The sequence below is a fragment of the Hermetia illucens genome, chromosome 2, assembly GCF_905115235.1.
Source record: "Hermetia illucens chromosome 2, iHerIll2.2.curated.20191125, whole genome shotgun sequence".
NCBI lineage: Eukaryota > Metazoa > Arthropoda > Insecta > Diptera > Stratiomyidae > Hermetia > Hermetia illucens.
Genome location: NC_051850.1, coordinates 20,537,085 through 20,551,839, shown reverse-complemented (window position 1 = coordinate 20,551,839; position 14,755 = coordinate 20,537,085). Strand labels below are relative to the sequence as shown.

Genomic DNA, 14,755 nt, shown 5'->3' with positions numbered 1-14,755 from the left:
AACAGGGAACCAATCAGTGCCTAGTGTGCCAATGGGCTGCGACCAACCTTGAACCCCTTACGTATATAGGAGTGTTTAAAGACTGCAATTGAATAATACACTACTGCACCCAAACTCTCATTAGAATTAGTTATTCCATTTTTGGTTGGATTTAGGGAGCTTAGAGACTGCTTCCAGTTGATGATAGTTGAAGTAAAAGCTAGTCTCACAAATCAACGGAACTGGCTGAAAGCGGTCGGCTTAGGTCCGGCTCCGTTCGGGAGTCTGTTTACCAAATATCAAAGTTTGGAATTGTGGTTTCAATATTGAAGGAGCACTTACATAGTATGCTTGAGGAAGCAACCAACTGAGTTACTGCTGGAATATCATGAAAATTGCCAGGATAAGTATTATGTTTTTCAGTAATTCAATTGGTTAAGGGGGGAGGTATTATTTCTCCCAATTATAGGGTTTTCATAAAACAAGAAAAAAGTCGCGGTTTCTACAAAACAATATAAGTTTTGGCTCTAACTTTGCGAAAAAAAAGCTTTTCAAACTTTTGAAAAATTAAATTAAATTAAAATTTTTTTTATTAGGATCAAAATTTTATTCGGACGAATTGAATTCGAAAAGCTGTCAATTTTGTGTATTTTTTTTTTTTTTGAAAATCTACTTTCCCTTGATTTTAATTTTATTTTATTTATCATTTTTATTTTTTATTTTATTTTGATTTGCAATCTATATTTTTGGATAGGCTTTTTATACCGATCTCCAAAAACGTTCTATGAATTTTCCTCTTTTTATTGAAAAGTTGGCTTTTCTTCCAGTATATTCTTGGAATAATTCAAATCATCATGTCAAACGCTTAAGATGCTTCTTATTAGAATTGCCTGACGTTTTGCTGAAAAGTTAATCCGACCTTCCTCCTCTTCCTACAATGGAGCTAAAGCATTTAGTTGTTCCCTGCAGCCTCAAGTTCTGCAGATTAGCTGCTCCAACTGAAGACACCCTTTGATGCTGCTAGCAGCCTGAGCATCGGTGAGAAACATATTTTCGTTACATAGCGGACGTATGTTTTTTACAATAGACTGCAAATTACGTATTAGTTACTCTTTTGGAATTTACTCTTTTTTGGAATTAAAAAATTGTCATTTTTCAAAAATTAGTAGCCAAATGGTGCATTTATTCTTAAAAAAAATCGATATTTCGGGAGCCAGTTGCTCCCTTCATTAATGCAGATTATGGTTGCGCCTCAGAAATGAATTGCCACGATTAAAGAAATAAATTTAGCAGTGCATCTGGAAGCTTCATTTAACAAAAATGAATAGTTTTTCCTTAGTTAAAATGTTTGATTACATTTCGTGAACCAGTTGCTTCCTTCTCTAGTGTTGTGAAGGTCATACAAATGCTATTGTAGCCATAATTGCTATTCTTCCGAAGGGAGAACTACGTAAAGAGTTTCGAAAATAAATTCAATTCTGGAGCTCTGTATCGTATGTCATTAATTCAGACGTTTTGATCAGAAAGTATTCATCAGTAGGACTCCTCCAAATTACTCCCCCTTGCCGAGTCGGACCTTGACAGCGGTATAATTTCCAATACGCAATGTATACCCCTTAAGGAGTTAAGTATGACTTCAGCAATGATGAAAGCTTCAAGTCATATTGTGTCAAAGATTAATATACAATCATACCATGGATACCATTTGATTTACAGCCGAATTAATTAAAATGAGGTGGAGACCACAATTTAAAAGTATAAATTTTTAAAGAACTAAGGACGTCTCTGCGAGTAGTCATATGACATTTACCTGTTATTGCACAATATGATATGAATGGTTGGGGCATGTAAAACTTCTTGAATCATGGCCTGAAACATTTTGTGAAAACATTCTACGAATCGAAAACAGACAACTTTGACTTTATCAAAGATGAGCGAACAAAATATGATACCACTTAGCCAAAACTTCATCTCAATTTAAATCTGATTTCAGTATCATATTAAATCAAACCAACATCTTTGTCTTTTTTCATGTAAAAAGTAGCAAAGATACGCAAGATGACATTCTAAAAAATATTGACATTTAGAAAACCATGCAGAAAGCTATTATTAAAAAATTCGCAATATTAGATTTCATACATCAGACGTAGACATTCAGTTATAAATTCAATGGAAAACTCTGTGAAAAAATGACTTTTTGCGAAAAGGTGGCTGTTTTTATCTTAAGAGGAAGAATTTATTGTCAGTGTCCAATTTAAACCGGAAGTTTTTTCGAAGCCGATGTTTATGTGGCTTCTTTTCCCTTCATACAATTTTTCAACTACCTAAACTGCAAGAAAATCGAGCATGGTTGCTAATTCACTTAGGGATAACTAGACAACTATCATGAGTTGACTTTTGTCGACCAAAAGTGCATCTACATATACTTAATCTCTGGAAATTAATCGCGCAGAATCCAAAAAGTAAATTTGGGTCGACTATTGCGGATAGACTCATGCATTATGAACCAACTAAGTCTATATTTTCGACAGTTGTCAGCACAGATCCGTTTGTTCTTCCTGACATTGAGGACAAGGCAACTAGCACTGTGGATAGTTAAACCCAAAACAGTTGCCAGCCAACACAAATGCAAGAAAGGATATCTTTAAGCAGCTTCTAACTCTGAAAGCATGCCCTTCCAAGATGACAAGCCTCAGGATAAATATAAGTTCTGAAAGTATCATTCAGCATTTTCCAAATTAATTCAAAACTTTCCAAACTTAACTTCAGACTTTTCCAAATCAATTTCACAATTTTTCATTTCAAGTTCAAATTTTTCCGTTTTAAATTCACATTTTTTCATTCGCAATTCAGAATTTTTTTAATATTTTACTACTACCAGTTTTATACCAACTTTTTACCACTAGATAAGGATAGAGTTGATGTTCTTTGGAGAAAATCTGTACGGTTCATCAATTTTGTTTTCTATCATTACTTGTTTTTATGCACCATGGTATTTGGTCTGGGTAATTGGACCATTGTATGAGAATACCGGTTCACTAAAGCAAATAATGACAGAAAATTGGTGAACAGCCTACATTTTTTTCAAATAATCCCACCTCCACCCTTATCGAGTGTTACAAGGTTGGTGTAAAACTTTATTGTAAAATATTGAAGAAATTCTGAATTGGAAATGAAAAAGGCTGAATTTGACATGGAAAAGTCTGAAATTGACTTGGAAAGGTCTGAGTCAGTAAGGTAATTTCTGATATTAGTTTGGAAAATTCTACATTGGTTTGAAAAATTCTGAATTTGATTTGCAAAACCCTTGCATACTAACGAATGAAAGGATGGAGCGTTATACTGTATCGGGAAGGATCATCGGATATACGTCAAAAGAAAAATTGCTTCAGACGGTTAACTAAGAGAGGAGGCTATGAATGATTAGAAAAATACACATAAGTATCCGCGCAGTCTAGCCCAAAAGGAAGCTTGGGAGATTGCTGCCCTCTCTATCAAGCCATTCAAAATGAAATTTCGAGCCATAATAAGGTATTTCCAGGTATCATGTTTCTGTGGAACTTAACATTTTCTGACCCTCGTTGTTCATCTGAATGGCTTAAAGGTAGCCAGCCGATCATCTCAGGTTAACATTTTTCGAGAATGTAGACCTACATATACCTCACCCTTAGGATTTGGTCAAAGAGGTCATGTTGATCCGCCCGCACCGAAGTGTAGCTCTACTGATATGCTCTTTTGTTTGACAAAAGTCAACTCAGGATGAAAATCCCCAAGCGGTCCAGGTTGTCTTCTTCTCTGTTGTTATTCATCTACCTCAAGTGGTAAGCCTATAGTTGTGCGATACGCTCAAATATAATTGCAGATATCTATAGTGCGTCAGAGCCTCGAACTCGGGATAACAAGGGCTTAACGGATTTGACTATCGCCAAACATAGTGTCAAGAAAAGATACAGCGCGTAATTTTCCGAATTGAATATCTTCTTTGGAAGCGAAAATTCTTATTTTCCTTTTTCTAACAATCATGCGTTTTCTTCATTATCTCCAACTACTAATAGGCAGGTGACTATACAAAACAACAAGGCGCACCCATGTGACTTGGAGATCGACGATAAAACAAGTCATTCATGCTTTTCCATCATAGGACCATGCATCTGACATATGTAAGAATGCACTGGGATATGTATCTTCACTTTCAAGCCTAACTTATCAATTGCACCACAACCAAAGTACACAATGTCAATCTCATTTGATCCTTCCCCTATGTCTCGCATTTGTCCCAGCTAAGTACAGTTTATTGGTATCTCGTCAACTGCGATTGCACATCTTCCATGATGGCTTGTTTACTATTTCGAGACTTTCGATATTTGATTGAAATCTTCACCGTCACTAGCGGCGGAGTTGCATCTGTCTCCCAACTACGATACCCTAGTTTCTGTGCCATGCTAGTTACGCTAGTAGTTCTCATTCTCAATCTAATTCTTCAGACTCATTACTATGATCTTGGCGATTGTTGCAATTGCATGTTTCACCTGTGACAGACACTGAAGATACGATGATACCATTTAAGATACAATGTAACAACTGCATCTCGAGACATGATCGCTTCTTACATACTTACATAGGTAAATGTGAACATGTGTAGTACAAAGTTAGTTACTTACACCTGTCTGGCTGGTCTAAAGATAGCATAAGGTGTGTGATTACGCAATGGTTGTAGATTTGAAATAATAGTATTGCGTTTCATGTTGTGGTGGCGGGAAAAAAACAGAAATTTGTGTCAAAAGACTTTAGATGGTATCTAAGCATGATTGTATATATGAATGAAGCTCTTTGATTTGATGTATGTATGGCTGTGATGGGGAATAGTGCTGTGAGAATAGTTTGTCCTACTTTGATTAATAATGCGATATGATTTATCATTAAGTACTTTTGTTTGAATGCATTTGCTTGGAGAAAAACAGGGCGTTTCTTGTATTATCCGAACAATTTTGAAGAAGTATGAAATGTTGGAATTTATTTTCAATTGATCAATATTGAACGCTGATAAAACTCTTTCTTTTTGGGCCAAAATTTTTATTTTTTTGGTTTATAAGGTGCTTCGGGAACCATCCACTCCCTTCTTCACTTCGAGTTCTTCCAGAAGAAAAATTTCCTTTTTTGGTTGCCGATGATTATACCCTTCTTCAATGTGAGGTCTTCCAGAAGAAAACGTTCCTTTTTAACTTCATATTATCACCCAATAATGTATTTCAGAAAAAAATGGCTCCTTTATCCGAGTTCTTCCAGAAGTTGTGAAGAAGAGTATAAATGGTTGCTTCCTTCATTAAATTGAGTTCGAAAGGGTTTTCTACTTCCGCAACTGACGTATTTCAGGAACCAGTTGTTCACTTTCTCAAAAACAAGTTCTTTTTTTAGTAGAGTTCGCCCTTTGTTAACTGAACTATAGGCTCAATTCTACCCTTCTCCCTTCACCCCATGGTATAGCATATCTAGCAGGGCCACAAGTTATCGTTGTCAGTTTCGAGCTCCACTCAAGATTTTCCCGAGAAGATGTACCCTTCTCCATTGTTCTACGCTATGTAGCTCTAAGTTGCCCACTCGTTGATCATGTTGTGATAGTAGGTTCCATTGTATGACAAAACCTGGAAAGGATTTGCTACCTTTTCTTAATGTATGACCTATCAACTGCCATTTCCGCCTCCTGGTTAACACGCGTACAGGTGTGTGGATAATAAAATATATAAAATAGAATTTTAAAAAAATATTTAAGATTCCATAATTCAATTCGGAATTTTTGTGAATTAAAGCATTTTCACGTTATGACTTGAATGAAGGTATGAATGGTTTTCATGTATGACAGATCAGTATGTCAAAGTTGAAACCCTCAACTAACGGTAATGCGTTTGAAAAAGGATTACATAACTTTGAAGCATTCCCTGAATATTCCCAACAAATTATCTTAATATTTTTTTATTTATAATATTCTTGATTCTCTCCATTAAAACCTCCTTTTCTTTTCCCTTTTCAGGTTGATGACCAAATGAAATTACTCCAATTTTCATGGTCCGATATGTTAGTATTAGATCACTTACATCAACGGATACACAACGGCCTGCCAGATGAAACTCAACTGCATAATGGTCAACTATTCAATCTTCTAAACTTAGGTCTTCTGGGTGTTCCACAATTAGCTGATTATTTCAATGAATTACAGAATAAGTTGCAGGAATTGAAATTCGATATGGGCGACTATGTCTGTATGAAATTCCTGATATTACTTAATCCAAGTAAGTAAAATTTAAAGATATTTTGAGATAGAAATCTGATTTTAATTTGGGTCTAATTTATTTTTTTGTAGATGTACGAGGAATTGTTAATAGGAAAACCGTTCTAGAGGGACATGAAAATGTTCAAGCAGCACTTTTGGATTATACACTGACATGTTATCCTTCAGTTTCGGTAAGTTTCATTCGATTTTAGGTAGAATAGTGAAGACGTTCAAAATTCACATTTACGAAATAGCCTTGGAATATAAAATATGCAAGATCAATCTTGCCTTTTTTTACGAATGGAGACCGAAATCTTGGAATTATGCGAGCACATCATGAAATCTTACTTTGTGGTGAAGACTTTGGTCAAAACCAGCGCGTCTACGTTACTCATCTGTGGAGCTCTTTTTTGTATCGCCATTATTGTGGAATAGACCTTAATCCAGCTTCTACGATCTTCACTTTTCTGGATTAAATTTTATGGTCATATGCAGCGTCCTCCTCGAAATTGCACAATCAATCGGTTATTGTTCAAGTTTCTATTCTATTAACTGCATCTCTCAGGACATCTAGGCAGTACATCAAAATAGGTCTTCTCTAGGTCATGGTACTAATGAATGCTCCCTTCCAATAGGAGCTACAGAGGGCCGTGAGCAGCCTACGATTCCACCCAGTGTCAGATATCATTTTTACTAAGGATAAATTCGTTGCTTATTGAACTCAGTTTTGCATCAATCATCACCCCCAGGTTACTTGATGATGAATTCATCAATCAGTTATGGCTGCAATAGTATTGATTTCCTCTGTCCGATGAGGATCACATTCCTCTTTTCAAATGTCTGGTTCACTTTGATCATCTCATCTAAAATAGTTTTGGAGTACAATCTCTCTCAGTTCGACTGGGATATGTATCACTGTTGTCTTTCCCGCGACGCGGAGGTCAACTATCCGACCCAATAAAATGAGTTCCAACACGGAACCCTGTGGAACCTTTGTCTCATCGCAAATCTTGCTCTAGGATAGAAGTTTTTCCCAGAAATAATTCTGGATCAACCGAGCCTAGGAGCTGCCCCAATCGCCATAATTAAACTTCATTTGGCGGAATTAACACAACTTTTTACGACCATTAGCACCACCACGTAACATTTGCCGAAGATAATTGCATTTCGTGCTAGGTTCACGTCCATTAATATATTCGATAAACGAAAGAAACCTATTGTTTATCAACTCTCCCCAACATTTTGGAGATAGTGAGATATGAGGAGATTGCTTTGGATGATTTTTGAATTTAAATAGTAAATTGGTCCTAAAATCAAAAGTCACTGGCTGAACGATATTCCCGCGTTTAATTGAAATGATTACCGCAGTCTTGTGTTAATCATTATAGAATTCTATTCTATTTTTATTATGAAGCTCAATTCAGCCCACCCCACACGCAAGCCCAACTTCGCGAAGAACTCTGCTATAGGCTTTCTGACCAGGGCCGAGTGGAGGACCGGCGATGTGTTATAATGTTATGACATATTTTTCATTCTTCCATGGATGGTGTGTTGTGACGATGCGAGAATTTGGCCAAATACACACAGCGTAGCCGAATGGTACGGTCTTCCAAAATTCGCCAGTGTATTCCAAGCGGAAGTGGTAATACTGAAGAACTGTCAATGGCTGGGACACGATCCGTAACATACCCATTCTGACCAACATAATATAGTCATCCTGACTGATAGCTAAGCGACTATTAAATCCTCGGACTGAGTGGCGACATCTTCTAGGCTCATGGAGCAATTCAGTGACGTGTGATCGGCACGCTCAAATTCACCCTCTCCCGGGTTCCCGGTCACAGGAAGATAGAGTGGGATAAGCGGGCTGACATACTGACCAGGTGGGGCTCTGCTATTGGTAGTCCCTCGGTGAGTACAATCTATGTCCCACTGGCGACTGTTAGGAGTGGAATCTACCCGCACTACTTAGCAACCGTTGACTTCAAATGGCGGAGGCTCGCCACCGTCACCAAGTCAAGGTGAATTTGGCTCGTCCATAACAAAACCCGATCCCAAAAACTCGTGTACCCAACGCATGCAAATGCATACAAGACTACGATGTTCTGCACGGGGCACTGACCTATAGGGGACCATGCCGCCAACCTTGACATACCCTGCAATTCGCATCGGCGAAGCTGTGGGGATAAGGGAGAAACTGCTAATCATTCCTTGGTGATTGCCAAGCTGTAGCTAGAGCCAGGCTACGGACGCTGGATTAACCATTCTTTGAGGATCTTAAAGAGATCTGTAATTGAAGGGTGGGAGAGTTCAATGACGGGTTGACTCTGAAAATTTGAGCCGGCTAGATTTTCTCCCTCCTCCCCTTGCTTTTACCACAACAGTCATGGTATCAGCAATTTGTGGCGTCGAAACGGCGCACTACAGCACTAATTGGGTTTCCTCAATTCAATATGCTGTCACAGAACATCCGTTCCAGGAACATATCGAAGTGAATTTTCTATAGTTGTCGGGTACATCTTCTGATCTTCTTTTTACAAAAATTTCACTTGAATTAAGATTTTTGGTAACTTCACTAACTCAACCAACATTTAACGGTCGTACCATTTGTGACTCAAAATTGTTTTTAAGAAACCATGTTTTGCTTGGAGGAATACGAACGACCTTTATATCCATGGATTCCATCATAGTCTTTAAATTAGACGCCCAACGTGGGGTCATTTATAATGAATCATGGATTGTTGGTAGTCTAGTGCCTCATAGTAAATGGCTCAGGAGCATTCCTCCAGCAACCAATAAGTTCATAACATGCTCCCAAGATCGAAGTACTTAGAATCAGGATATGCATTTTCTGTTGAAGGTGTAAAAGTTTTTCTTCAGGTTATACCAATATTTTCGTTTTCTACGTTTTCAATTGGTGTTATGTCACTCACAGCAGTTAGCCTAACTCACCAGTTAAGCTGAACTATCAATCGTAATCCATAAATGTCCTTAGCTAGAAGTGCCTTCCCTGAGGACTATAGAAGGGCTACTAAATTAGACTTTGTATGAAATTCATCTGAAATAGCTTTTCGTCTCAAACCCTTATTGAAGCTTATATGGTTCTACCAAAACTGGGATAACCCCCTGACCCAGGAGGAATCTTGGCGTATACGCCTTCGACCAGGGTATTCGATTTATAAGGTCTCTTGTGAGAGTTTGGAGGTAACTATGATTATGCCTTTATCATGAACTAATGCTCATTTCTGGCTCAATATATAGGGTTGTCCATTCCAACTCAGGGACCATATTCCTTAACAGTAGTATAGGTTTGAAATAGGTCTCAGATTCACTGGTAAGAATGATATTTCTCTATTCAGGATAAACTGGCACGGCTGTGGCATTTACAAGCGTAGTCCCGACTCTGGGTGAAGTGTTAACCCATTTCCGAAGAGGACCGCAGATTTTTAGCTCCTCACATACGTGCTCCATGTCCTTCATAACTTCTGCCTGTCAAGTCGAAAAACTTTCTAATGCATTACGTTCCCTAATTTTCCACAGTGTAATCCACTATTTTGTCATAACTTGAGATTGGCTTTTTTCTGTAAACCACCACTGACCTGATGATGATTCAATCTTGTTTTGTTTTCTCTATTTTCTCTTGTTAAAACAAGAAAGAAAAGAACATTGTTCGTGCAAGAGTTGTGACGTGATTCTTTCATAAATTGTTATGATTTCTTCAGCGTTAACGGATGAAATTAACTATATTTGATTTGATCAAAAAATTCCCGGACATTCTCAATAACTCTTTTTTACAAATATTTACAATTGTTCTAATTTATCCCCTTCAAAATACTCCCCTTGGGAGCGAATACACTTCTCCCACCGGTGCTTCCACTGTTCCGTGCATCTGGAAATATTTGTTTCATGGATGCTGTTCCAGCGTTTTCTCCTTGATATCCTCTATCGTCTGAAACCGCTGTCATTTCATTGGGCACTTGAGTTTTGGGAGTCACACGGAGCCTGGTCAGGAGAATAGAAGATATGGGAAAGAGTTGTCATCGAGTGAGTTTTTGGGAAAAAACTCGCGAATTAGGAGCGCGGTGTGACAAGGCGTGTTGCCGTGGTGTAAAAACCGCTCGCCTGTTGTCCACAATTATGGCCTCTTCCGACGAATCTGGTGGTGTAAACTTCTCAGGGTTTGGACGTATCGATACGATTGATTGTTTCACCTTGTGGGAGGAATTCATGAGGGATGATACCCTTCGAATCACTTTAACGGTTGATCTCACCTGATGAGTTTTTTTTGATTTTGGTGAAATTATTGACTTCCACTGGGACGACTACATCTTTGTTTCCACGTCATAGCTATAAACCCAAGGCTTGTCACATGTAATGATGATTTTCAACAAGTTTCTATTAGCATCGGTAATTTCCAAGAGCTCCTGACAAACCTCCAGGCGATGCGTTTTTTGGCCCTCTCCCATCAGTGGTGGAATGAATTTGGCTGTAATGTTACTTATCTCCAACTTTTATGTGAAAATTTCCTGACATGAACCAAATGAGTTGCCGCACTCCTTTGCCATCTCTCGAATCGATAAACGACGATTGCAACGCACCAAGGGCATTCAATTTGGCCACAGGAGAGTTGTCAATTGAAGTTGAAGGCCTTACTATACGAGGGTCATCTGCCGTCGATGTTCTGCCTTCCTTGGCCCGTTTAAACCACTCGTGACACAGTAAACGACTCATCACTTCATCACCAAAGGCTTGATGCAGCGTTTGAGAAGTTTCCGCAAACGATTTGCCTAATTTAACGCAAAATTTCACGCAACCATGTTGCTCCTGCTTCACATCTATGAGAAAAAACACGGAACACGAAAAGCAGACTTCACTAAAACAGCTGAACTGTCGGTTTGGAGGTTATAGCAACAAAACAAAATGGAGATTACTCAGGGAGGTTCCCGCTGAAAAATGAGCACCGACCCGCTGTCAACGTTATCCTGAACGTACGCAATTTGTGAAGTCCTGCAACTTTTTGATCAAACCTCGTACATTATGAGCAGTTGTAAGCTCCTATGCCTATAATATAGAACACACCACTATCTGACTCTTCCCTTTAAACTCTAAGGATTGAAATGCATTCTCCTGGGTCGTATTAGAAATTTCAATGAAAAAAGGGATTAAAAGAGCCCGCGGGTCGGAAGTGTGACCCGTGTTATTTTCATCTGTTTTTTCTGCATTATCTTCACCCTGGCCCGTATTTTCTCTCCATATCTCTGGTCGGCCATCTAGGGATAGTGTCGTTGTCGCCCTTGCTCAATACGTGACCTATCCACTGCCACTTTCGCCTTCTCATTAACGTAACCACGGGTAACTGGTCTGTCCACCGATGTTCTTTGTTCGGAATTTCATCAAACCAGAGTATCTGGGACAAGTGTGGTCACTCTCCATGTGCTATTCACAGAAAGAATCTTAGCACAATACAATCTCAATTTGATGTTGCTGTGGAGTTAACTGACTTTGCAGATTTTGAAAAAAAGCAGCTTAGTCGGATCTATTTTTGAAAATACAAATGTCGGATTTTCTAAAGCCCCATTTTTTTCGATACATATTCCAATTCATGTGAAAGAACATTTGATCAACCTCTTCCTTTTTATTTTTCAGGATAAATTCAGTCGCCTACTAAACATACTGCCCGAAATCCATGCAATGGCTACACGAGGCGAAGAACATCTCTACATTAAACATTGCGCCGGGAGCGCACCAACACAGACCCTACTTATGGAAATGCTGCATGCAAAACGAAAAGTGTAAATAAATGTTAACCAGGAGTTTTAAAAACCCACATAATCGCCGCCAATAAGAGTTCAGTAGAGCAAGGATTATTGTATATTTTTTTAGTTTAGTTTTAATTATAGGCTTAATCGGATATTGGCTGATACAGCCCAAATTACTAATTAATTTAGTTAAAGTTATAAAAAAATTGTGAAAAGTGGAAATAGATTAGTGAAATTTAAGCTAAAAGAAATAGTTTTTTCTATTTTTAAAATGTTTTCTTTTCTGTACAGGAAAAATTTCGTTTCGATTATGTTGTAATTATTTCGTTTTATTTTTACTTGTAACTAAAGTCCAATCCTGTTAATATTATTTTGTATTATTTAATTGATTACGTTGTATATAATTATTGATTAACCATGCACCCTACAAAGAAAAAAACAAGAAAACAAAACAAAAAATCAACACGTGAGAAACGACAAACCGAAAATAATTATTAAAAAAAAACCTTCTGTAATTATTGTGGTAAGAAAAGATTTTAAGTTCGTCCAAATAATTAATGATGTTCAAAATAATATTAAAAAAAATGTAAAAAAATCAAGTTATCAACAATATATTTACCTTGTAATTTAAACTGTACATTACTATATATAACTAATTAAAATAAAATCTGTAAAAATTCTAGATGCAAGTAATATTTACGTTAAATTTAAAAGGAAACATACACACACATAGTTCAAGATATAAGAGAAGAAGAAATTAGTTTACAAATTAAAATCAATTTGTTAAAGCAAACAAAATAAATAAGAGGATGTTAATAAAACGTTTATATATTTTAATACTAATTTTTGGAAACATGTAAATGAAAGAAAACGAAAGGTGATAAGAGAGATAAGAATAAGATGAGATAGATAGTGTTGTTTTTACCAAGACGCAAATAGTGATCCAATGATTTTTAATTTTATTGTTTTTTTTTTTCTATAATTTATGTTACCATTTCATCTCAGAGATTTTTCCTTTAATACTTTTGTTTTGAAAGAGACATGTAAACAGTGTAAAGCTGAAAAAGGAACAGCACAATTAGAATCTTTTATTTTCAACAAATCGCAACTGGCAATTGCAAGATAAATTACAGGATATGAAAGAGAGTAACGTTTAGCAAGAAAAAGAAAATAGAAAAAAAACCCATAAATTTTGTTTGGCTTGGGAGATGAGGGTGTGACTCGGTGGAGGAACCTTTAATTCTGTTAAGTATTCGTTTACTATTATTTTTCTTTCCTTTATAAAAACAAAAAACAAAATAATATACTACTGTGATCAAAATTTTTATATTTGTATTTATTTCTTATATTGTTATTTTCTATGTTGTTAAGAAATGTTAAAAAATATTTCTTTTTCCATTTGATTTTTTTTTTCTAAAACGTTTTCAACCCAATAAAATGAAAATCTCATGATGAATGTAAAAAGATGGAAATGTTTTTAGTGATTGATGTCTTACCGTAAGTTTGCTTCCTTGCACATGTACCTATTGTCATTGTTTTCGATTTGTTGGGTTGCTTGACGAATCAACAATAATGCATTAGTGGTTTCTTCCACCGTGTGAACGTTCCAGTAAACTTATTACCCGAACTATTAATGAACATGATAAGTGTGTATGGTTAAGAATCGGTGAATTGATATACATATATACTTGCAGGTATAATTTGTAGAAAGCTTTTTTGTTTTTGAGTAAATTTTAAAGTGAATAACATGATGTTATATACTTTGTCATTTGAACGAGAAATTTGCTGTGAAAGGCTGTGACAGTACTTCAGGTACTTGTAACGGTGTGATCGGAAGCAAAGCTTGTCTTTTTTATCGACGGTATTGAAATTCGGTGGAAATTATGAAAGGAATATACATTCTGATTTGTAGAAGATAGGAGGACATGCGTTGTTACAATTGGATTGGTGCTGATTGAAGAAAATTCAAAATTCCTTTCATATTCCGGCTAGATGTGCAACAAATTATAGAGCATTATCTATCCTCTAAATATGTTGTCTTTTTCCTCTGATGAATAGATCTTTCCAATCATCCTACTCTCAGATTCCCCATCCTCAAAATTTAATTTACATCTTCTTTACGACAGAAATGAACGATTAGTTTAGAAATGGGAACACAGGGTCCTTTTTTTTGTCACACAACCCTCTTTGGAAGAGGACGTTATTCCCTTTCCCCCACATAATATACATACATTGGCATATAAAATAGATACGTGAAAAAACTTCAGCTCAAGGACTATACAATCATCTGCTTGTCTCCTCATTGAGATCGGGTGGCAATCTATGCTTACTAGTGTCATTCGGGTGCCAAAATAAAATATATGGAGGTCTATGCTGCAGACACTTTGAAAAAAATTAAAGTTAATGTCGTCCATCATATAATTTGCCAATATAGCCCGACCTGCTTCAGTCGCGACTACTTCTTTGGCATTTTTGAAAATTACATTTGGTACCAGCCATTTGTAAGCAAGATGTATCCTAATTTATTTGTCAATTTTATAATTTGGAACAGAATACTTTCTGCTGGTTTAACCTTTCATATATTTATTGTTGGCTTGATTAATTAGGTTATTCAGTGATTTTAGCACAATTTGCGGTCCTTAAATCGTTGCTAATTCAATGCTTCCATGATGCTTAAATCCTCCAGAAATAAGCAATCCGGGTTTTCTGATTCATCACCACTCCTTTGTCAACTAGTAGATTGGATTCC

At 36.7% G+C, this 14,755-nt stretch overlaps 1 protein-coding gene across 2 annotated transcripts in view; it reads left to right on the top strand.

The window, feature by feature from the left end:
- The window catches only part of LOC119649831 (nuclear hormone receptor FTZ-F1), a 491,622-nt gene extending 477,873 nt beyond the window's left edge, over window positions 1-13,749 (top strand). For both annotated transcript variants that reach the window (XM_038052174.1, XM_038052173.1), the window contains exons 8-10: window positions 6,008-6,266; window positions 6,338-6,438; window positions 11,894-13,749. In XM_038052174.1, the coding sequence (XP_037908102.1) occupies window positions 6,008-6,266; window positions 6,338-6,438; window positions 11,894-12,043 (510 nt within the window). In that variant the 3' untranslated portion in view covers window positions 12,044-13,749. The remainder of the gene's footprint in view (window positions 1-6,007; window positions 6,267-6,337; window positions 6,439-11,893) is intronic.
- Window positions 13,750-14,755: the final 1,006 nt, after the last annotated feature.